The sequence below is a fragment of the Pseudoliparis swirei genome, chromosome 15, assembly GCF_029220125.1.
Source record: "Pseudoliparis swirei isolate HS2019 ecotype Mariana Trench chromosome 15, NWPU_hadal_v1, whole genome shotgun sequence".
Lineage (NCBI taxonomy): Eukaryota > Metazoa > Chordata > Actinopteri > Perciformes > Liparidae > Pseudoliparis > Pseudoliparis swirei.
The window spans coordinates 15094997-15121708 of record NC_079402.1 but is presented as its reverse complement, the minus strand read 5'-3'; the positions used below and the strand labels follow the sequence as shown (position 1 = coordinate 15121708).

Sequence of the window (26712 nt, the reverse complement as noted above, 5' to 3'; positions counted from 1 at the left end):
TGTTTTTTTGAATGTTCACTGCAGAAAGTAATGTGACACCTTCATCATGCTATAGAAAGGTTGTAGCTAACGGATAGTCGGACAATATGACTTTCTTTTTCTGATACCAAAGACCGGTGTTTGCTCCCTGTCTCCAACAAATGGGATATCTTTTATTTCCTATTACCATCACAGTGGGCTTTTTGTAACTGTAACCAATCATTTGACATACAATACATGAAAAAACAACAATATGGGACTTAGAAATGACACTATTTTTACTGCAATACACATGTGAACGTGATGGAAAAGGCACATAATAACTGTATCTGGCCGCAGAACAGCAGCTGCGGTGATGCAGTCAGCTGTGTGTTTAGTTCTGTTGGCTGTTAGCTGACAGCCAAACACATTGTCCAACACAATAAAAGTGAGAAAGCTGACATATAGTCTATGGTCCCCCCCGCCCCCCCACACTGTGTCTCTGGCCCCAGTGTAGCAGCTGGGGTTTGGGTATGCACTTAGCTGTGGGATCACTCGTGGCCCTTACCGGCCGGGGGCAAAATAAGAGAAGCGAATGAGAAGTCAGCAGGGTGTCAATATCAGTATAAAACAGGCAATACAAGTGTGAGTCACCGTCACCACAAGAGGTCTTTAAACATGCAGGCATAGTTGCCCTCCCAAAATATTTGCTGCTGCATAATGCAAGGTTAGCAGTGGGCAACACAGAGATGCACAGTCACTCATTCATGGACGGACGCACACACACACACACACGCAAGCTCGCACACATGAAAGGGACGCATGATACGCAGATATAATAATCACAATTTAGTTACTTTATTATTTGTTATACATAAGGAATGAATGGCAACAACATTACAACTGTTGAAGGTCATGGCAATTAATATTCTCTCGTATACAAATGTCTCAGTTTTTATTGATTGCAAATGCAGACCTAAAAGATGGACACTAAAATATTAGACACACACAGCTAGTTCCAAGCTGTTACATTGCAAGTCACCATGTTTATCTATTATTGATATAATATAAAAGTGTCCCAATATAACCTGCTTGCTGCAGATAAATATATTTATGTACCATAGAAGAAAGTTATTGTGAGTCACTGAGTGAGTGCAGCAAGTCTGTGACAAGGAAAGTACACAAGAAAAGGGCACAGATATCCAAGATATAGGGAGATGTACTGTCCCAGAAAACAAAATGCCTTCCACACACTCAACAATGGAAGACAATAAGGAATCAATAACATTTGCAGGGTGTGTAACATTTGTCAAAAATGGTCACTTCTTTGTCCCAAAAAGGGATTAAACAGACATATTGTATAATGTACTGCAGATAATCATAACGGGGAACAATAAGTGTCTCATAACAGTACAAATAATATGATGATACATACAAAATGTACCTATTCCCAAAGTAAAAAGCTGAGCAAATGAGAAACATTCTCGATGCGTATTGCAATTATATCCAGCACATGCTCTACAAAGACGTGTTTCTACTTGGGAGAATCTTTTTTGTCTCAACAGTTGCCTGAAAGGAAAATAGGGGATTTGATTAATGACAAATTGTATCATTATCTAAGGCTCCGACAGATAATATGTTTTATACTATCAATATTGCTTCACTTGAGCATCTATCCTAAAAGTGATCCCGTCAGCTAGACATGTACACATTTACTTATCAAAGTTTGGAATAGCTAATACAAGAATATGCGCTAGTTTAATACATACACCTAACTGAGGTTATACAAATGTTGCATGCAATTTCTGAATGCAGAATTTTTAGTTTTTACATCAAATACATTTGTGATTCGATATCCTGGACCCAACACATTGAGATGTAATGGCACCAGAGGTGAAGTGGGGTTACATTCTGAGAGCTGTAATCTCTAGATAAGGTGCTGTGTGACTTGAGATGAGAGTCATTCGAGGGACTAGGGCTCTTTGGAAGCTGTATCAAGGAAGAGATCCTTGATGGCTTTGAAGCCTGTGAAGAAGGACTTGGCAACGGCTAAACTGGCATGAACGGATGACGAGATAATCATTTGGTTGAGGAATGCAGACAATTTTAAATATTGGATGCTGGAGACACCCAGCTTTTCTCGGAAAAAGGCGAGGTATGTGCCTGACATCTGAGTGGGGGCATATGGCAATTTTTAAAAAAGAGTGCAGAGGAAATCTTGTGTCTTTGAAGAAAAGGGGGGAATGAAGCTCTGACATGCCTGGGAGGAGAGTGGAGGAAGCGCTGAGATTTCTCGGCTGTGCCTCAAAAAGAGCTCTCAACTCTAATGCTGCTAAACTGTCTTTAAGGTATAGCAGGTGACTGGCTTACTGCCCAGGTCTTGAATATGGGGATCTTTTCTTTTTAGATTTGAGTGTGGAGAAGCGTGTTACTTTATTTCTCTCGAAAAATATAGTTTAGCACCGCAGATTTCTGCTATATCAAGAGCATTAGATTGTATTACTGTCAACATTGCTAAGGAGACATTGTATGCATTCAATTGTTAACTCTATTATTTATATTGATGTGCTAACATTTATCTTCAGGGATAATAATATGCTACTCTGAGTCATTTTACTCAATATTTTGTTAATTAGCACACCAAATAAATGATTCACTGCCCTTATGTTTTTGCTGCTGGAGTCTGAGTAACATCAGCATGCCCCTTGTTGCTATAAAATAATACGTTGGAGTTAGTATTAAACAAGGTCACGGGTGTGTGCGGAGGAGAAAAGCAATACATATCAGAAGCAGCAGCAGGAACATAAGGGCAATAATCAAGACTGTTGGACACAAATTTGTTTGGGCAGTGCCTTTCCTCGAAAGTGTGTGTGAACAGAGTAAAAGGGTGTTTACTGAACTTGGTTTCAATGATCTGTAAATGCTCCAAACAGAAGCAATCCAAAAGTAAAACAAATAAATCCAACCACATATGAAACGGAAGATGTTTTTTGCACGTCAATTTCTCAAAACGTTGTGACAGGGTGCCAGATTGGAAGTACTCCTCTAGGTGACAAAATATCGTACACAACACCGAAATAAACTCAAAAAATAATAATAATTCATTCTGAACAATGTTTTGTGTCCTAAAAGGGACTTGAGAAATACAGCAGATTCAAGAGTTTTGTAAATCCCCGGTATGAATCCTCCGTACTGTCGGCTGCTTACTGTTGCTATTTGTAATTCTACCCAGGATGCTAGCTGGATTTGGTTGAACAAATAAGGTTTTGTAAAACAAACCCACATGCCAACATTGTTAGCATTCTTATCATTTATTTGAAAACCCACCGGTTGTTTCTCTGATAGGATTCTTTGAATACATATTTTTGGATTTCACTATTACAACCAAGTGGAACAAATGGCTGAAATGTAATCTCATGTTAGTCAGTGTAGTTTCCTGCTGCTTACCTGTGTACCTTATTTGAGAATAGAATGCAGGACAATACAACAATTATACAATATCTAACTCAGCACTTTGGAAGCAATCAAGACAGAATGTTTCTTCCACTAATTCCTATTTTTTTCTTCATATTGTCTCTCCACTCATCTCTGTTTTGCAATCTGCTCTCCCCCCCCTCCCTCTCTGTCATCCAGATGAGTTCAAGTCCTTCCTGAAGAGGCTGCCCTCCACTCACTTCCTGCCCATGAGCAGTGTGCATCTCCTGTGGGGCAGCGACTGGGACCTTCAGGCCCGCTACAGGCTCCTGCAGAGTTCCCTGGAGATCCAGCGGCTCAAGATCCAGCGCACCGCTAGCAAGCTCTTTGGCCTCAGCATCCGTTGTCACCACAACGCCAACCACCAGATGCCTAGGGAGAGGTGGGTAGATATACGACCTCCACATCGTAGTGGAAATGAGGTGTGGATTTAATCAGCAACATGCAGCAATGGTGCTGTTTGGCGCTGATATTGTTGGATATTTGCTTTTCCAATTTCAGGAAAAGCAAAGAGATGTGGAAATGTATGACGTCATGAGATATGTAATGATATATTTCAGGGAAATGTCTCCTTTGAGATGACGTTGAGGTTTTATTTGGATTGTTTCTTCTTGAAGCTTGCGCAGTAAGGATGTCATCCATTATACATTTCAACTTATGGCTCTGTTGTTTCTGTCCATCAAGCCAACTTAGTGCTGAGGTTTGCACATGCCCAAAGTACTTTTGCTCACTCTTGTATTTCACATTGCAGTCTGAAAAGAAAATGTTGCTCTGGGAGTTTTTTCGATAGGTCATTGCACACATCTGTCACCAACTACTGCAGTTGAAGCTTAAGAGCCTTGCTGCAGATGTGCCATGGTGTCAGCATTCCCTGAGATGCTAGGAACGTCCCCCTCCGCCTGGCAAATATAAGAAAAACACTATGGAAAATATGCTAAGTTCCCAGGTGCCACATGAAACAGCCTGCAAACTGTTCCATGTAGGGAATGTCGCCAAACAAATTGTAACAGAATCCATGAAATATTTATTTAAGTGGTCTGAAAATGAGCTGTTGTCAACTGTCACTGACAGAAAAGGAACACACGGCCTGTGTGCGTGTGTGTGTGTGTGAGAGTTGGCAAAGGTTTGTTGTGAAGTGTTATCAAAGAGACACAGGAGATGCGCCTCCTCTTCCATGGAGTATGCATCAAGGGTGCCTGATGGCACTGGAAACAAGAGCAGCGTGTTTATTTGCTTCCTTGTATGAGACAGGTGTGCATCAGATGGAGGAGTTGTTTGTTTTTGTCACGTCTGTTTGTGTGTGCGTGTGTGCTTTGCATATATGCAAGTGCATTTGTGTGGTATAGCTCATCCAGGGGTTCTGAACACTGTTATGTTTTCATTTTAGTATTAACTGTTGGACAAAAAAATATAAATTTTTCTTTTAACCCATCAATTCCATATATTGTCTAATGTTAACATTTAATGAAAACTATCAACTGTTTTAACAGTATTTAACTAAGTTAAACAGGCATATTTGTGGGGGTTGTCCCATGCCTGTGTCTAGTCAGTGTCGTGCCGATAAGGTATCCTACGTTTCCCCAATTGAAGGAATGTGCCCCCATCACCAACAGGGACTCTAACCTTCTCCATGCCCATAAACCATCAGCCCAAGTGTTTGCAAGGTGTGTGCCAACCACCTCAGGGAGGCCTTCCAGCACATCCTCCACCTGTCACTAAAGCTACAGAGAGTGCTGATGATGATGTGAAAGACATCCTGCCTGGCCCCGGTGGCCAAGAATGAGCACACCAGGACTCGAGATGACAGCAGGCCAGATCCTTTCCGAGGGACCGTTTAGATTCCCTCCAGATCCTACATAAGGCCCACGATGGGGAGGATGATAGTGTCAACCACCTGCTACTCTGTGCATACTTGGACAGGCACTGTAAGAATTATGTTCAATGACATCTCCTGTGGTTTTAACGCCAGCCAGGGTCCTCTGTTGGAGAATTTAACCGAGCTATGCATGTGGATTACTTGGAACACAGATCACCCCACCCATTAGAGATGTCAGTTTGCTTAATAACAAATAAGAGATGTCAGTTTGCTTAATAACAAATAATTAAAGCAAAATTACATGAATTACAAAGTTGAATGTCTTTTGCATGTCATGTAATTTCACTCAATGAGCTTTAGAGAGCATTTCAAATCACTATCTAATTAGAGGTGCTGACATTTTAATGTGTTGTGTCAAAAATCATTATTTTATTTTCTATTGGCTTTGCTGAAGTTTATTGCCATATTTTGATCAGGTCACAAGTACAATTCATCGGCCACTGACATTTTTTGATCAGTGTTTTAATAAAAGACCCATTAGATGACCTTCAGAATTTTTACATTTTAACATTTTTAATATTTGTATATTTGTGAATATTTTTCTCATGTGTCCTCTTTTTGTCTGCTCTTTGATTCGTTTTGAAAGCCACAGATCAGAACACACACAAACACACACGCTCCGCTGGGCCGCTAAATTACAAGTTTGGCTTTATTGAAGGCATGACTTGCACTACTGTGCCTCTGATTGGCTAGTCGTTGTTGCCTCTGTTGATTGGTTTGGTTAGGTTAAGGCATGAGGAGTGAGATTGGTTAGAGTAAGTATCAATTAAGTGTCAGTTAAGCCAATCGGAGGCAGGGTAGGGCGGATCAGAGGAGTAAAGCCTATCAAAGTACTCAAAGTAACCAGGATAAGAGAGACGGTGGGGAATTATTATTGGTTCATGAAATCATCCCCCAGATGTATTTACACTAATAAGAAAACTGGACTGCATACTGATATGCAAAACAAAGAGAGGACATAAGAACGTGAACTTCCTTAGAAGGCTGCGGCTGAAGTATGGCGCTTCAGGTGGCTCGCAGCCATTTGTAATGGGCTGAAAAGGCAAGACACAATTATTTGTGATGCTTTGTTGTCTTGGCATCCTAGCTACCAAAGAGTGTTCATTGATGGAGATGAGCTTCATTTTAAGTTAATGTTGTTTTGTATAATGGAAGGTGACCTCCGTACTATAGCTGCTCCATAAAGCATGATTATCATAAATGTTAATGTGAGTAAATGTATTGTATATTCATAGATAAGTTAAAAAAAGAGGTATTCATTCTCCAATAATGTAATGACTGACACTACAACACAGTGGAATGATGCATTCATAATGAACCAGCTCCTAGTTTCATTTTATTTCATAATTTTTACATGCTGTCTCTAAGCATTCATATTATTCCACTCCTAGTACGCTTTTAGTTTGATTAAATTATGGATGCAAAGTAAGGGCAAGTTACTTACTATAAATTGCAATTATTATAATGTAAAATTCATACAAACTTAAACCTTTCCAAAAAAGATTTAAAGTTGTAAATCATACTGCCCCTTCAACATTGCATATTGCAAAAGGTCAGTCAATAAACACATTTATATCAGCTAATGAAAGACAGGCATCAGATGCGTTGTTGCCTGGCCATAATTACAATTGCATATCACCAACTTCTAATTGTTCCAGGTTTACCTCACCGCAAGGCATCCATTGATTAAATGCATCGTAAATTTCTGTTGTGAACACCCAGACAAACTTATAGCTGGAATGTATTGGATTTGCTATTGCATTTCCTGTAATGAATATAGCAGCTTGCTTGAAGTAGAATAAACATAGCCGTTTGTCTTTGGTATAAATGATTAATAGTGACAGATATGAAGTAGTTTCTCTCCCAGCCAAATCATTTGCATCCAGGCTTTGCATTGGCTTTAATTATTCATGTCAAGTCAGGCATATTTACAAATATGAATGTGCTCTCCATGTGATGAATTACTTTTCCCTAATGTCTATTGATCTTGACATGACACTGCTTCTTAAGTTTTGCTTGAACATATTCAAATTAAATTTTGCATTCAGTTTGATACAACCTATATCCTGTCACTAGAAATCATAAAAGATCTCTCTCCTCTGGAGTTCCCTAACCCCCTTGTTCCCTTCCCCTCAATCCATAGCAACAGGAAGTGTGTTATGATACACTGCCAGTTTAGAATAATGCTCTGCAGGTACTCCAGAAAGAAGAGATGATATGAGACATTAAATTTAGCCTTCATCGCTCATTACTCCTTTGAAAAGGCCGAGCTCTGACAAGATACAGTGTACAGCTGCAGATGTGGTGGTTGAAGCTGTAGCTGAGGATATTTTAATTTTAATTGCTGACAGCGGCTGCTTTTGAGGTTTTCTTACTATGGTGCTTTGTTATATGTCTACACTTTGCCAAGAAAGCATAGCTAAGCCACATGGGATTGGAGCCCATTGTGCTAAATATCAGATATAACATATGTTACAAGCCACAAGAGTTCAGGAATCCAGGAGCTTCAAAGCTCAGACAGCACGGCAATTTTGATTCACTGCACACAGACAACTCCTGTATTCGTGTTACATCCATTAAACTGTGTCCACGTCATGATCATAACAGCCACAGCTCAGTCACGGCTCCAGCCACAATTACACTACATTATACATGATAATATATCATAATAGAACTCAACCTGTACCATTATCCATCGTTATTTGCCAATAACTTAATCAACAATAAATATATTGTTTTGATTTATTATACCTAAATCCAATAACCTACAAAAACACTAATTGAATTAGCTTTCAAACCGTTGCAACTCAAAGGTCTTCCTCGACAATGTGGGTACAATTTTTTTTTTTATCCTCCAAAGATGTGTTACTCAGTAATACGGTTGTGCTGCTATCATATTTAAATACTACGGTTATTGTGACCAATTAATCACTGAAAATGGCACTGTCCTGAAACACAACTATTAGGAATTAGAAAAAAATATTCCCACCTAGATTGTATGATTAGTTTATTTGTAGTGTATGGACCATTCATGTCTTTATACACATTATTATTTCATTTGGGTGTAAATAGTGAATGAATTATTGTTGCCAGCAATGGGCACAGGTGAAGCTCAAGTGTGAGGAAGAACAGAATGTGCGCAATTTTGAAGCAGTGAGTTTCCTTTGTAAAAGCCCAAATGCATGCACCAACACATTTTTGCACTTTTGATATCGTCAGGTGCTCTGCCCGCAATGCTGCAGATAGGTGCGCCCAATACACACTGCATTATTGAACATTTAGGCAGTAAGAACAAGTTGCATAAACACATAATCTTGCTCTAATTTAGTATTTAGGAAGTCATGGCCAAAGTAGCTTCAGCTTAGAGTTAAACAGACAAATCAAATAGCAAAGGTAGCTGGCCCTGCTGTGACTGCTCTCTAGCCCTTAGAGCTAATCAAAATATAACTGCGAACAAAGGCAGAAACGCTGTGTGTTTAGCCTGCCCTCTGAAAATAGCAATAATCGTAGTGTTGTTGATGGTAATATAAATTGTTGATTTCGCGTCAGAATGTGTCCATTCCATATTGTAAAACCAGTACCCTGGCACATCTCTGCTTGCAGGCTCTTTAGTATTCATACTGCGATGGACAGGAAAAACAAGCTGGAGGCAACTAACATGATACATTCATCTCTCTCAAAAACACTCCAAGCCAAACTGCAATACTACAGAGAGGCAGTGGAAAATGATATGAAAATCACAGAGGAAGTTTCTGCACCTGGAGATTAAGATGTCTTGTATAGGCAAAAACAGACATCAGCCCACTAGTGCACATAACACGCTAAAAAAAGACAGGGCACCTATTAAGTTTGCAATAGAACATGATCAGATGAGTTGCAGTGTTTGAAAGACCACGTTAATTTCTTTTTTCTTGCTTCTAATTTTCCTTCTAAAATACACAGGTCTTGAAATTATAAGCCAAAGAGTTAAAGGAAACTGATGATAGCTCATATCTGTAGGGGTCCCAAATTCTCACGATTGACGTGAAACTGAAGCTTTCCGACTCAGTTGTTATGTCATGTTGAAAACAACAACGACTGTATCCTGATTACACTTAATCTCAAAGAGCAATATGAATTTATATCAATATCTTTTTTCTTTTCTAAGAACTTTGATATTGAAACAATAAAATAAGTTCCTGAATTATATATACAGGACTGTCTCAGAAAATTAGAATATTGTGATAAAGTTCTTTATTTTCTGTAATGCAATTAAAAAAACAAAAATGTCATGCATTCTGGATTCATTACAAATCAACTGAAATATTGCAAGCCTTTTATTCTTTTAATATTGCTGATTATGGCTTACAGCTTAAGAAAACTCTAAATCCTATCTCATAATTTTAATATTTCCTCAGACCAAGTAAAAAAAAAGATTTATAACAGCTGAGTGTTTGTCAAGGCTCAGGAAACCCTTGCAGGTGTTTTGAGTTAATTAGACAATTCAAGTGATTTGTTTAATACCCTACTAGTATACTTTTTCATGATATTCTAATATTTAGAGATAGGATATTTGAGTTTTCTTAAGCTGTAAGCCATAATCAGCAATAAATCAGAATAAAAGGCTTGCAATATTTCAGTTGATTTGTAATGAATCCAGAATGCATGACATTTTTGTTTTTTTAATTGCATTACAGAAAATAAAGAACTTCATCACAATATTCTAATTTTCTGAGACAGTCCTGTATATATATAAGTTTAATAAAAGTTAAAACTGTATAGTTGAGTGTTTTACAATCCTTCATTAATTAGATAACTTTGTATCTGGTCTAAGATTATAAAATACATTATTTGAATGGAATCACTCAGCCAACCAGCTAATGAGCAGATGGGGTCCCTTCAGATGAGGTTGTCCCCTTTCCCTTCTCTTATTATTGCTTTTATTGAGCTACTTGTGATCTCTGGTCATGTAATGTATTTTCCAAAAATAAACAAAATGTTTAATTATATGCTGACGAGTTATTGTTTTACAGTACAAACTTTCAGAAAACATTTGATCCTATTGATTATGGTCAATTTCTTTTTATCTTTAAAGAGTTTGCCCAACACTAGACATCTTGCTACCTTTCTTGAACAATTTTAAACCATTTCAAATATTCAGGTGTTAGATGGGGCAGTGGATGAAAATAAGATAAAGGAAGATACTTGTGAATTAATTTTAAATTATAGTTTTCGGAAAAGCTCAAAGAAAATATTGAAATATAATTTTTAATACAAGCAATTATAATCAAAAGTCTAACCATTTACAGAATTTAATTTAAATTAATTTGAGCCTTTTAGTGACTAGTGAATATCTCAATGTTTTTGTGTGGGGGAAAAAGGGCAGATTCCTACATTTTTTGTTGATTCTTACATTTCGTAAAATGCAGGTCTGGGAATATAGAATAATTAATAGCATACCTATCACATTTTCAATTTGAAGTCAAAGTTAGTGGAATCAAGCGTTGTGCTTCCATTGTCCTCTATAGGTGATTTGTTCCTGGCTCGTTTTGGGTATAGCTTGGGGGCTTTATGGCCTGCTGAGAATGCATTGTCATCCATCAGAGTTAAGCCTTAACTTCATTAACATGTCAAGCTAACCTTCATGAGCCTGTCAGGATTCAGAATGCACCACCTATACTCAGAAAAGAAGTTCCAGTACTGTCAAGATGACAGGGAAAGATGCCTGAGGGGAAAAGAAGAGCCACGATGAGAATAGCAAGTAATGCCTTCCACCTGAGGGGAATAATGCAACTCCTCCCCCTTAAAGGGAATACATTATCCTAATCCCAAACTATCCTGACTAGATGATTTTCAATTGTACATTGCTGCCAACACTTTAACGAGGCATTTGATTGGCTGTTTCATTCTTGTATGTGTATCGTTGAGACATTGGTGTCCATTCATTTCACTAAGCTAAGTCAACTGACTACAAGGTACAAGCTTACTTGAGATACACTAATGCACCCCAGTTAACTTAATAATGGGTTTTGTTCCTAAATATGTCAATACTCATTGAATGTGTTGTAACTCTGTAAAGCTTCTTTCTGTACACATGACATCGGATGGACAGAAAAATGGATGTCTGTTGCTCTCCTAAAGGTGTCTTCCCTTTTTCCCTGTGAAATGGTTTTTTCGATTTCTTGGGAGTTTCTCCTGATCCGATGGGAGGTCCTGGGACAGGAATGTCGTATGTGTACAGCTTGTAAAGCCCTCTCAGGCAAATTTGTAATTTGTGATATTGGGCTATACAAAATAAACTGAATTGAAAGTACATTACTACCCAATTAAAAGATAATGAAACACAATTAAAACCAAACGTGATGTCCACAATAATATATATCAAATAAAGTTTCACATCGTTTGAAGTAGTTTGTTAGAATGTATAGAGATGAATGAAAGGTTTTCGGTAAAATTTTTGTAAATGGGATAACAAATAGTGCTGATATGACAAGCCTCTTTGAATCTGACCACTGTTCTTCTTTCTTGATTTTCTTTCTCCTTTCTCTGAAGATCTGTGATGCAGTGGCTCAACAGGGTCCAGTCCTTCCTCTACTGCAATGAGAATGGGTTCTGGGGGACCTTCCTGGAAAGCCAAAGGACATGCGTGTGCCACACAGGTGTCACCCTGTGCCAGCGACCCATCCCGTGTGTCATAGGGGGCAACAACAGCTGTGCCATGTGCAGCCTCGCAAACATCTCCCAATGTGGCTCCTGCAACAAGGGCTATAAGTTGTACCGTGGTCGCTGTGAGCCCCAGAATGTGGACTCAGAACGTAGTGAACAGTTCATCAGCTTTGAAACTGATCTGGACTTTCAAGACCTGGAACTCAAATACCTGTTACAGAAAATGGATTCCCGACTGTACATTCACACTACGTTCATCAGTAATGAGATACGACTTGAGACCTTCTTTGACCCTCGATGGCGTAAGCGCATGTCCCTGACTCTCAAGAGTAACAAAAACCGAATGGACTACCTCCACATGATAATCGGCCTATCGATGAAGATCTGCCAGATGCGAAATAGCAGCATTGACCCCATGTTCTTTGTTTATGTCAACCCATTCAGTGGTAGTCACTCAGAAGGCTGGAGCATGCCCTTTGGAGAACATGGTTACCCACGCTGGGAAAAAGTACGACTGCAGAACACCCAGTGCTTCAACTGGACTCTCCTGCTCGGGAACCGGTGGAAGACCTTCTTTGAGACGGTGCACATCTACATGCGTAGCCGTGCTAAGATCCCAACTGGCCTACGCAATGACACGAGTCAGGGTCCGGTGGATCTCGGAGACCCAAGCAAGCGCCAGATCTACATCAAAATATCTGATATTCAAGTGTTTGGCTACAGCCTGCGCTTTAATGCCGACCTGCTCCGTAGTGCTGTGCAGCAGGTTAACCAGTCGTACACACAAGGAACTCAGTTCTACTCATCCTCATCTGTCATGCTCCTGTTACTGGACATTCGGGATCGAATTAACCGCCTTGCTCCTCCGTCTGCACCTGGTAAACCCCAGCTGGACCTCTTCTCCTGTATGCTAAAGCATAGGCTCAAGCTCAACAACAGTGAGATGATTCGAGTAAATCATGCCTTGGACATGTACAGCACAGAGATTCTAAAACAATCAGATCACCTGACTGCGAAACTCTGTTGAACATAATAACATAAACACAAGGACAGCAAACAAACACCCAACAAATGAACTATGAGGGGAAATGAATCTTAATTTGTCTTTCTCTTTTTAATTTTTGGACCTTTTCTGCCTTTTGATGTAATATTAACTTTGTAAGCATAATTCTTAAAGAGATAAAGGAAAAAGGCATTGATGAAAAGCATTTCAGATAAGATAACGAAAATCTAAGGAACCACTATAAAGACTGTATCATATTTGTCCCAGCATGTCTGTCATTCCCTAAAATAACTTAAAAGAGTGAGAAAAAAAAGAGATATAAAATCTATGTACTGGTGAAAAAGAGGCCTTGATTTTATTCTGAGGGATCAAAGGTTTTATCTGAAACTGCCATTGTTTACTGAGAAAAACATTTTTAAAGGAATAATGATATAACACAAGGGCAGACCAGATATCCTTTTATTTCAGCTAATGTGCAAAATATTTCAGACATAATGGACAGTTTAATATTTAAAAAAAATGTTTATACATTGTAAGGATTAAATAGCCCTAGTGAGTAAGTAGTCAACACATTACTTATAGACTATTTCCTACATTTCAAACCCACAGCAAATCTGCATTGCTCTTTGTGAGTTATGAGGCACTCTGTCATAGTTCTGACACATAAGGCACACAGCAGGGCAGTAATGGAGAGTCATGTCAAATAACAAAAGCCAGCTGTTTATATATATACATATATATGTGGGTGAATGTATATGTGTGTGCGCGTGTACATTTTTTTGGCTTGATGCTTCTTGCTGTTCGTTAATTGAATGCGTCATTTGAGATTTGACTCCAGACTAAGCAACATTTTGCATTTGGAGCGCTTCTTCCCGTGTTTGAGATTCAAGCTGTGTTTTTCACAAGGCAGTACCTCCTGGTGCGTGAGTGCAATATTGTGGTCTGAAGATTTAACAATCAATGCTATTTTGTACAGCTTTGCAAAATGTACATGTTGTGACTGCTGATTTGTGGAGCTTTTCAGCACCAAGAGCAAAATGTAAACATTCATCATTCAGGCACATTTGCAAGACAACTTAAAGCCATACAGTTCCCTGAGGTAGACATACAGTAAGACACAAAGTTCATCCCCGTTTCAAAAAAAGTGCATACGTGAAAAAATTAAAAAAATGTTACATTTTTATGGTTTTATTTTCTCGGTTTTTAGATAAGAGCACAGCAAAAAGTGAGATGACAAGGGAAGGCATATTATGTTGGACAAGAATCGTGTTGTAAAGCCACTGCATTTCTCTGTTGTGCCACAGGAAAAGAAAAAAAAGAAATGGTTATATTAAAGCTTAAAATACCTTTTTGGCAGTGTTTAATCTGTAAGCTTTTTATGACCACATGTAAAGATTTTTCTCTCCAGATATGAAATTTAACCTTGTTTTGCATGTTGCTGGAAACATCAACAGAGCTGCAACTGTATTTAACACTAAACCATCAAACTGAAATATGAAACACTACCTATGTATTGTTGGTCACACTTTATTTGGGTAATCCAATGCTGAAACATTGCTAATGCTGATTAGTTTTTGTAGGTCCTGTCCATTACCGGCATGTTTGTTAACAACAACAAAGGCAAGGTCACTCCTGCCATACAACTCTGCTGTTCTAGCCATTGGTGGGGTTGAATTAAAAAAAAGAGGAGATTTCATATTTGCTGCGATGGCTCCCAAAATCTGGAAAATCCTTCCTCCCAGTGTAAAAGCTGCCGGACTAGTTGTAAGCATTTAGACTAACATCTAACACATTTTCTATTTTTCAGATCGTTTTATTGTTTTGATATGTCTGTTGGTCTCTTGTTGTAGCTGTACTTTGGTTCCTTTGCTACTTTTTGTTTAATTTCATCTTCTTCTAAAGAATTGATGTTATTTTACATTGTGATGTCACTCGTCTTGTGTAGTCAGTTGAAATCAGAGGCATGTAATATAGGAACAAACATGTTGAGTTGCATCACAAACATGAACCAGATTGTAATTTCTCAACTAATCCAATACGTCTTGAAAACAGTGGTCATATTTGGGGCATGAATTAATTAAGCAGGAAATTGCAGCAGCCCTGAAATGAAACCTGTTTCTGATTCTGATGGATGTATCTTTGTCAGCTGCAGATCTGACCACATCTACAATCACATATTTGATTTGCATTCTGGCCATGAAGTAACTGAGAAAATCATCCTGGCTTTGTGTGGCGATGATTATTCTTATAATTTTTTTTTACTGTGATCATTTCTTTTGTGACGCACTTTTGGCTGGTTAAGGATGACTGAGGCTCAGGTTGTCAGGCTCAGCTCTGTGTTCTCAAATTAGTCTCACAATACTTTTAGGCCTACTATCTATTTCCTTTATCAGGTCAATACCTGAACATCCGTTAAAGTGCATTTAGTGAGAAAAGGAAAGCAGCAGCAAGGGGAAAAAAGGCATCTGAACCAGGGGATACCTTTTACATGTATCGTATTCCATCTGTGACCAATCTGCTTGGGTGTAGATGGTCACTGTAAACCGTCTCAAAGCTTCTTGGTATTGTTGCTTATCAGGCCAAGTTATGAATTTTGATCTTATTTTCAGCATGCTAATGTTAATATGGTAGAGTTTACACTTTTGCAAATATGTCCATAGCATTGCCATTCTAACATGTGCATGTCTAACGGTATCTCCTAATGGGTCCTTTTAAGATGCCTGAGATGGCCACAAGCTTGCAGTCAATAGATATGCAGTAAATTGAGGACTTGATTGTTCAGCATTAACATTGGACTATCCAAATGAATTGTTACGTTATTATTGTCATTATTATTATTATTATTATTATTATTATTATTAAGTGCCTGTTATCTATCCCTTTAACACATTCAGAGCTGGAGAAAACTTTTAGATGTTACACAGACGAGTGACACTGAATTAGCTTCAGAATTTAAGACCATGAATGCTGATCTAATGAACACTTTTCATGTCCTCCTGAGATCTACCCCTTTCAGGAGGTTTGTGCATGTGGGGAAATCAACCACCAGACAGAGGGTCAAAGGATGACTTGAAGTTATGGTTGACATTTTTTTTCTCCCCTGTTGTACAATGTATCTGTAAATAATCACTCTGTTACAGTAGCAGCCTCTGCTACAGTAACATTATTATAACATATTACAGAATTGAAAGGGAATAAAAAGACTACTTTTTAAAAAAGCCCTCCATTTGAGTACATCAGCACAAAGAACAGGGCACTCATGTCTAATGTATCTAATTAGATTCATGACTATGTATGACTGTTTTTATTTTGTCAAAACATTCTGTACTTTATGATTTAGTTTTGAGCCACCGCAAGGTCCATACAACAAGCACATTTACTCGTATGGTATTATGCTACCACAGTGTTGCTTACATGTATCCATGGATATGTCTGAAGATTTTTACACCTAATACCTTGCCTATGTACTTTTTTGCTGTTCTGTTGACATCATTATATCAGCTTATTTCAAATGAATGTTTCATATAATAATCTATTTCTCATTAAAAGGCTATATTTAATAAGAAGAGCAAGGCTTGTTTGTACCATTTCCCATTCTAGAAAATATTATTAGTATTTTGTTCATATGGTAGCAAATGCTGCGTAGGATTCAGTGCACTAAACTGTTGTTTCAATATGATTTTGATGGCTAGTTTACGTAAGAAATCACATGACATATAATGTAAAAACAAAAATCAAATACTTACAAGTGTCTTATGAATTTTTAAAAGCATTATAGTTACTGTATGTTAATGATGCTCAGAGAACCAACAAGACCAGATGTTTCAGTGAGGAGACACAGGACAATCTATTGATTCACAATGATTACACCAATTATTTATAGATATTATAACATTATCATTCGTGGTGAACAGTCAAATTTAGCATTTGTATCTACATTATTTGTTTTAATTTCTACCAGTATTATATACAGTTTATTATTAGTGTTTATTGCTTATAAACAAAATGTAAATTGTAACATACTTTATATTCATACCACAAAGATTTTTAAGAACAGTAATTAAAAATAATTTTGTAACAGATTAGATAAAAGATGGAAATATTCGACATTAATATTAATCAACAGTGCTATCATATGCACTCTTTCCAACATCTAAGACGATACCGTGTCATTGAAGGAGTGTTCAGTAAATGTGTCGCGTGTCATTTGAATATTCCTCATCCTCTTTTTGCTCAAATGGTTCATGGGGAAATGGTCATATAAAATTGTGAGAAAAAATGGAGAAGAAAAAGAAACTGTCTTGCATTAGCATGAATAGCATTCCTGCATTTTTACAAGAATATGATTTTCTCTCAACCCTCACACGGAAATCCCAATGACAAAACCTGGACATCACTGTCATCCCCCAATGGCTTTCCACTAAATTCCACCAGTTGTGTTGGTTGAAATGCTGGGTCATGCCAAAGAAACCAGGAATTGAACCAGCAGATGTCTGTTGTGTTGTGCCACCTGGAAACGTATCAGCCTCTGTTTGTGTGTGGGCGTCCTGGATTTAGTACAAGCAGTTAAGTACAACAAAAAATGTCATATAAAATACTCAAAATGCTCTTGTGTATGTGATTATCACTTGTTACAATATGTGTCAAGTGATAGCACAAAAATATTAAAGCAAAATGTTATCATGAAAAAAAGTGTGACAGTAACAGTAGTATTTTTACCACATCATTACATTATTTGCAGACCACACATCGAGTAGCTTTTTTTGTAAATTTGCACTTAGAAAAGTAGAACTGAACTTCATATTCTTAAAGGAGAAAACTTGTATTATGATGGACACAAATTACTGCTTGGTTCCTCAGAGCTCCTTTTTTTCAAACAAAATGGGTCTGTCATCCCAGGCTGTGATTTATACTGAAGGGAGAAGTAAAAAAAAAAGATTGAGGTTGAGCTTTTAGGATAATTTGATTTTAATGCAATATAAATGAAGCAGCTATTCAAATCGCTACTTCACTGAAATGTACTTGACTGCCATCTTGTTAATTTACCACACTTGCAAAAACGATCCAGGTCCAGCTAAAAAAGGTACATTGTATAACTGACAGTGTTTGTCTGTTAACCTAATTTCCTTCATTATTCAACAGAAATTGAAAAACATGTACGGCATCCACTTTCTTTTCCTCTTGAACTCCAACTAAGATAATGAAATAGCTGAATAGCTATTGTAATCCCAGCATCTCAAGTAGGACACCAAACGCTTAGTAAATCTATAAACGCCTTGTTGGAGTACAGTGGCACCTTAACTAATGGTATCTGATGGGAGTTACTGAGCTTGGTCTTTAATTACTCTAGAGACTGAGCTTGGACTCTACAATTGGACAAATGAATTGTCCGTTGTCAGCAGTGAGGTTTCATGAATAAGTGATAAAAATGGAAAGTGTAAACCATTTCACTTGCACTGATCCATTACTAGCATCAGAGTTCTGTGGTTACTTTCAAAGATCCTGGTAGAATAGGACACACGTACATCCCCAGTCATTTAACATTTGCACAATTTATGTAAAGACCAAGGTTAGAAACTCAAAGAAAGACCAAAGAACATATACAGTATGTGAAACATAAATGACATACACAAACAGAACACAGGCAATAGAGACACAGTAGCTTGTTCTATTTTGTTATGATAATCTTTAGGTACCAGTTCTTTGGGATTGTTTTTGATTCCACATTTCTTTGCCCTTTAATAAACATCTACAATTAAATTAATCCATAATTGTAAAATCATTACTTCCAAGCACTAACTGTGGTGATAGAATAAGTAATTAAAATTGTCAGTTGTGTGTGCAAACAAGTGTTTGCCATACCTGACTGTGTGATGCATGTTGCAGCAGACAGAGGTGGTTTGAAGGGCAAATACCTCAATCATAAATGTGTCTCAGAGATGGACAAAGACAACAGCTTTGCTTAAAAATCAAAAGAATTAAAAGGTTTCATGAGGAGAGACAGACTTTCTGTTACCAGTGCAAAATGAAATCTATGATAAGACAGAGCAGAGAATGACTGCCTTGAAATTTGCCCTGTAATAAGAAGAGACCCCCCCCCCCCCCTCAACCCCCACCCCTCAGACTTCATGGGGAAATGATGCTCTTGGAGTAGTTAAAGGTTAGTCCACCTCTCTAAAGATTGGGACCAGTTCGGTAATCCTTTCAATTCCATTGAATCTGATCTTTTATCAATCAAAGGTCAAATGTCCCATCATTAGACTAAGGAGGCTAATTAGGCATGGGAGGCACAGAGCCCACACAAAGCATTGACAACACAAAGATAGCACTGAAGATACTGATAAAGGTGTTCAGCAGATTATGTTAGACATCACAGCACCAATACTCATCATGGTAGTGGTGGACGAAGGCTGTCTTAGACTCAGCTTTTCAAAGAAACAAGTAGGGGGAAGCTTCAAGGAAAGAAATGTTCAGAACCACTGCCCTAGAGGACACTGCATCACATTTTCTCTACATCTGGGATAGCGAAGCACAGGAACACAAAGACAAACGGAGACAGATGCCTCTTCCAGAGACGGAGGCTGCGGTCGGATAGTCTAACCCTAACCACTTCTCTTTGACCTTCTGTAACTGAAGTCAAATAAAAGAATGAAGGCGGCAACAACATATGTCACAGGGTTTGGTGGAGATCTAAACTATGATACATGCAATGTAAATATGAAGAGCAATATCAGACTTTGATCCCCATATTCAACGCACTTCATTTCACATACCCCCTCTGGCGTCTGATTCACAGTAACCGATTATGTTTTGAAGGACAGAATAGAGAAAAGACATATTTTTAGAAAATTTGACAAAACTCAGAGCCTGCAGGCATCAGGAAAGCCCACTAGAAAGATAGAAAGTGGGACAATGCCACCACACTCTCTTATATAATGAATAATTGGAGGCACCAATACAGCCTAAATTAAATACATGTCAAATAAATAAAGCCCATTAACAAGGAACTGTTGAACTTACTGTTATGTGTGTCCTTTCCCCTGGGCAGAAAACAGGTGAGAGGAATAAACACACTTGTTAGTGTACACTCCTGCCTTGCAAGGAATTAGCGACAACCTGGCAGGTAGCTCTCTTGATAATGGAAGATACTACACCGTAAACACCTCAAGGCTGTTGTTATTCTCGAATTGTGTGAACAGCTGTGGATGACAAACGTGTGTGAGTGCAAATGTTAAGGGCATTTTACATAGACATACAAAAATAACGGCATGAAGCATTTTAGGTACAAAATCTTGTCATTTGGCTCGCAGCTATAAAAAAAAAGACTTGAAACACCTGAATGCTGTTTTGTGCCATGCACTGTGAAAGCTAGTGGGGTTTGAGGATCTGTCTTGATATTATTATGTTTTGGGTGTATGAGTGGTGTTATTTATGATGGCCCTAAGGTGCCGAGGAAAATCACACATTTGCAGGAAAAACATAACATAATGAGTCAATGCAACATCAAAGCACAGCAACACAATACATCACTGACTAACACTGCTTTGTTGTTGTACAAACAATACAAAGACTAAAACAGTGTATCAGAAAATACAAAGTTGCACTCGAATTTAAAACCGGCGTCCTAAGATCACAGTTGTGATCTGTTTATTCTCCACTTGTCTTTTCTGGTGCAAAATGCATCTCTACATGCAAAACAGAAGCTATGGTTTGAGCACTGCAATTCCTCATTGAATGACCAAATAACAGTGTTTTATTATCTATTATTCAATATTTTGCTGCTGTGACTGAACAAGAAAAAAATATATATATCCTAGGGCGAGGAGTGTGTATATACACATATATATATATATATATAAATATATAGACTGTCTATATAAAGGGACATATATATAAATATATATATATATATATAAATATATAGACTGTCTATATAAAGGGACATATATATAAATATATATATATATATATATCCATACACACACACATATACACACATGTTTCTCTTCCATTGGCTTCATCTTACTATTGTTGAGCATTAAAATGAAATTCTCTCATGCTGTACCTCCTGTGGGATGTTATGTCCGGGGTGCTTTATGACGATGACACCACATGTGCAAAGGTAATGGAGTCAGGAGTCACATCTTCAAGTGTCGGGTAAATAATTAATCTAACAGCAGCCAGCATCATATACAGCTGCAAAACCTGACCACGATTTTAGAAAATCAATGTTTCTCCCCTTTTAGGTGCAGAATTAAGAAACAAGCTCTATTAAAACAGTAAAAGCTTTAGCCTTTGCATGCTAATTATAAATGTTTCTCTGTAACTGTAGGAATGATCCTTCTGGGTGGTGATAATTGCATGTGTTCTTATTGCTGTGATGTTACATCCGTTAATGTTCTAAGTTGTTAACATTTCCTTTCTTTTCTGCGGGAACAATTTGAATTCACTTGAAGCGGATAGTGAAAGATCTTTACAGAATGACCCATATGACGGCCTTATATGATCTACTCTTGTCCCAAATACACTATTTCTTTCATTGTGATGGTGTTCCTGACCATCTCAATTGCTGCTTGAAAATACATTTTGGGTTTGGAAGCACACCGTGGTAGTAATACATGGTTTCCGACTTGAACTACGAAGGTTATTGGACCCCGGGTGGTGTACATTTATATTGCATATTGAACATAACATTTGTTTCTGGAATAACTTCTATTGTTGTAGCCTTTCTAACCATATGATCCCATCATATTAGGAGTGTGATCCAAGTGGCTGACATAAGCGGGACATTGCACCGCAGGAACATAATGGTGGTAATGGAATTTAAAATTTCTATTTCATTGGAAGAGAACACTTTCCCATTGTTGCATATTGAACTCAGTGGTTCAATCCACGAAGCGCTCATTGGTGGTAAAGAAATGGAGACACGGATGATGTCTCCAGTGTTACTGCCGTGCAGCTAAGGAAACTTACTCTCTCTTTTTCTGAGCAGCCCCGAGTCTTGCTTAGCGAATGATTAATGGTGAAATATGTAGTATCATGTGCTGCCTCATGAAATTAGGATTAATTTTTAAAACAAAATAACACTGCTTACTACGTCTGACCGGTTACATAATGTCTTTATAGGACCTATATATGTTATTACCTTCGCATTGAAAATGCCGGAAGGTTATGTTTTGATCGCCGTGTATTTATTTATTTATTTATTTGTATGCGTGTTATTCACAAAACTCAAAAAGTATTGAACCGAATCGCTTGAAATTTGGTAGGATGATTGTTTATTATCCAGGGACCAGTTGATTAGATTTTGGGATCGATCGGGTCAAAGGTCAAGGTCAAAGGTCATGAACAGATCAAAATCTTTCGCAGAACTCAAAAAGTATTGAACCGAATCGCATGAAATTTGGTGGGATGATTGTTTATTATCCGGGGACCAGTTGATTAGATTTTGGGATCGATCGGGTCAAAGGTCAAGGTCAAAGGTCATGAACAGGTCAAATCTTCTTGAATCACATGGAATTTGGTGGGATGATTGGTTATTATCCTGGGACCATTTGATTAGATTTTGGGATCAATCGGGTCAAAGGTCAAGGTCAAGGTCATGGAAAGGTCAACATCTTTTTTTACCATAGCACGATACATTTTTGTCCAATTGGCATGCAACTAATGCCAAAATGTTCATAATTCAATGCCCAATCTTGTGATATGCGAAGGTATGCGCTCTACCGAGTGCCCGTTCTAGTTTGAATTGTTATACTCCTCTGTTTGGAGTTTGCCATTACAACTTTGTTCATCATTGCCATTTTACGTTAACAATAAGTTTGAGTTGATGAGAAATATAATGCCACCGAATGACATATTCAATGACTTTGTTAATCCACGTTTAAATAGTTCTTCCTCTCTATGCCCCTTGATCTCCACTTATCCTGAGTTGTATATTGCATTTCTTCTGATTTTCAAGCAACCTCTCAAAAAAAACCAGGTCATTCTTTGGAAGAATATCAGTGGGTCCATTGGGCTAGCATGGATTTTGTTTTATTTGTATGGGGTTAACAGAGTCTTAAGATCTTTGGCAAAAAACTATGAATGTATCGTTTAAAAAAAAAATGCTCACGCAATCGGATGACGGCCTCCACACCACAATGGTAACAGCAATAACCACGGTGAACGACATCGCTTGGATCACTTTCAGGGAGATTTAATGACCGATAGAATCACGGAGAGCCAATCAAAATTTCATCTGAATTTACGGGACCTCAAATCCCAAATGTCATGTTCAACATGGCAGATGAAACCGCAGATCATTGAGGTAAAAAAAAAACATTATTTTGTATTTCTTTATATTTCGCTGTGGTACTGTACAGCAGTAACTAGTCATCAATACCCGTTTTGGGGTGTCACCGTTTAACACATCGTTCTTCAGTGTGGAGGCTCACATCATTATCATTATAGAGAGCTTTCTTTTATGGACTGCCCTTAAAACAGGTTCAAAATATGGATGGTCAAATTATTTAACCATGTTGCTACTTCTATATGTGACTGCAAATAGTCCTAAGAGGTTGTTCATTAACTTAGGACCTCCAGTTTCACTGCCCTAGTTTCCCTCTCTGATTGACAGAATGGGGCAATTTATTTACATACTGATGACCGACAGCTTCACCTTCACCACTTAGTTCTTTGCTTGAAACTGCTAGCGGCTGTTTAGTCTCTGAGGCATCGGAATAACACACTCATCTTTTGTGAACTCTAACAAACTAGCTCTCCAGTCTGCTTGATCTAGACAGGCACTGGTGAGATTGATGGCTGTGACTTGAAAGCTGCATTTCAGAAACTGCCTGCACTCAAAGAAATGACTCATTGGATGAACTCAATTAAATTGTTGGCAGGTTTTCCATCCAATAATTATATGCAACTCCAACTCAAATTTAGCACATCAGTGCAATACAATGTAATTAAGTGAGACCAACTCATTTGTATCAAATACTTCTAAAATAAAATAACGATATTCATTAAATTAAATTAATTTGTGTTTGTCCAACTCAAAATATAAACTAACTAACTAACTAAGAAAATATGCAAACTCCACACAGAAGGAAAGCCCCGACTGGGAATTGAACCCACGGACCTCTGGCTTTGAGGCGACGGTGCTAGCCACTACACCACCGTATAGCCCTGAAAGTGTCTTCACCTTGTAAACAACTGATTTTCAGCTGTCGCATGCGCAAAGGGTAGTCCTCAATGAAACACATTTATTTTGAGTTGATATGCACACCATCTAACCTAAATAAATCTAATAAATGAAAGAATTCATACATTTTCTGTTCCACCCATTAAATATAAATATCTATTTTTGTAATTGATTTATTTAAATGTATCAAACAATATTTAAATGTGTCACCTCGAAGAAGGGCTTGAATCGTTTTTGTGAGTGTAACCTAAATAAATCTAATAAATGAAAGTATTCATACATTTTGTGTTACACCCATTCAAAATAAATATCTTCGTTTTGTAATTGATTTATTTAAATGTATCAAACAATATTTAAATGTGTCACCTCTAAGAAGGGCTTGAATCGTTTTTTTGAGTGTGCTCTCCCTTGACAATATTCTATAAACTGCTTCCTCTGGTAAATCTGGTGGCTCCCACTCCATCTGTCTCTGTCAGGGGGAGACATACACACACACACACACACACACATGCACGCACACACATGCACACGTTCTGTGATCACAGTTTTAAAACACAAGCCGGGAACACCTTTCTCGTCTTCTTCTACTCCTTTCTTGGGAGTGTAGTGGGATAGAGTCAGATAATATAGATACTTTCTAATGCACCCATTTATCAGTATCAGGGTGGCTGGGGTCAAAGACGAGAATCCAGCTATTGTCTTCTGGATGGGTCACTGTTCTACTTTTATTAAGGGCCTGCTTCTGTTTTAGGGACAAGCTCCTCCTGGGTGTTGAGGGGAACTCCGAGGGCTAAATGCCCAATTAACCTTGCCTGGCACAGGCACACTTTTAAATGGTTCCCAAATGGCAAAAGGTAATTAATTAATTTAATGGGACGACATGCTCACCTCATTGTTGAAAGGTGCTGAGTTCACACCACACTAATCAATGGAAATACCTTTGGCCTTATTTTGCATGCCACTGAGAGGAATTATTGGCAAAACAAATTATTATTTGTAGGACAAGTAATTAGTAGTGCTGTGAAAAATAACGCGTTAACTCAGTTAATTCAATTACAGGTTTAACTAGTTTTGTTTTTTTAACGCATTTAACGCATGCGCAGAATGAGCTTCCAATCCGTCTGTTGTTGGTCCTAGGGACGAAAAAAAAGTCACTTGCAAAATGAGCTTCCAATACACCACTTCAATCTGAACTCTGTCCGCTCTCATGCAGACGGTCGTGTTGTTCATCGGTAATGATCCTTCCGCAGGTTCACCTACGGAAACCTTGTTACGACTTTTACTTCCTGTAGATCAGGGTCTCAACACGTCGATCGCGACCTGCCAGTCGATCGCGGCGTAGTGTTGGTAGATCGCATGACATTAAAAAGATTGGCCCGCCCCCTGACATGTTCTCTAGAGCACGTCTTTGTTCTTTTATTAAACTAAACGTCTGTTGTTGATCGTATCTCCACAGCAGCATGTCATCTCTGTCTCTTCGCGTTGCGTTAACACTTATCGATCTCCGTCTCGCGCGCCACAGAGCTCCGTGCGCGTGCATCGGGACCGAGCAAAAAAAAGTCACTTGTCAATCTGTCCACCTGTCCGTGTCCGGTGAGGTTTCAGCTTTGCAGCGGTGTCCCCGCCGTCCCTTTCATCACGGCCCAGTTCATGAAGAAAACCCACACAGTCAGTTTGCCTCAGCAGCTGCTAGAGGAAGACTAGAGGCCTTTAGATTGTATCATGGTGGAGTTAATGGTTGACAAACAAGAGAAAAAATGTTCTGTTTAACCCTCCTGTTACCTTTACATTTACTAACATATTTTACCCTCGGGGTCAATTTGACCCCAGCAATTAAAACCTCCAGAAAATTATTAGAATTAATATTGCTTCCCAAGTTTAAGTGTGAGGTACTTTATGTTTGTTTGTTGACTACCTAAATAGCCCTTTAAATAAATAAAAAAGTTGATATTTCTTATATGTTTGACACAGTGAAAAACAGCCTGGGGTCAAATTGACCCCAAAGAACACCGACATTAAACATTGAATGGGGTCAAATGGACCCGAAAGGTAACAGGAGGGTTAAACATTCTGTTTAGGATGAAGATGTATTAATGTTCCATATGGAAGAAAACTGCTAAATAACAGCTGAGTTGCAGCACCATTGTATAGAAGAATGTATAAATGTATATATCCGTCTTTTGTCATAAATCTCTATGTTCTCACAAAATATACCGAGAATATCGGTAATATGTGATTAATCATGATTAATCCACAGAAACCTGTGATTAACCCGATTAAAAATGTTAATCGTTTCACAGCCCTAGTAATTAGTCAATGAGGATACCATTGTGAGACAATACGAAAATGTGTAATTTTTACATTTCAGTCCTGCTGACAATTGATATATCTAAAGAACAGCACAGAGGCATACACATGTGTATGCTTAATTCATTTCTATCTTATGCATGTTACTAAAATAAGTACTAGTAGTAGTAGTAGTAGTAGTAGTAGTAGTAGTAGTCAGTGTGCCCAAAGCATAACTCCTGCATGATGCCCCTCCTGAGATAGGAAAGGGACCCACGGCGA

General features: G+C 38.1%; 1 protein-coding gene across 1 annotated transcript in view; it reads left to right on the top strand.

Moving 5' to 3' along the window:
* The window catches only part of brinp1 (bone morphogenetic protein/retinoic acid inducible neural-specific 1), an 87499-nt gene extending 73196 nt beyond the window's left edge, over positions 1-14303 (top strand). Inside the window, exons 6-7 of the mRNA XM_056432246.1 lie at positions 3592-3814; positions 11840-14303. Of these exons, the coding sequence (XP_056288221.1) occupies positions 3592-3814; positions 11840-12980 (1364 nt within the window). The 3' untranslated portion in view covers positions 12981-14303. The remainder of the gene's footprint in view (positions 1-3591; positions 3815-11839) is intronic.
* Positions 14304-26712: the final 12409 nt, after the last annotated feature.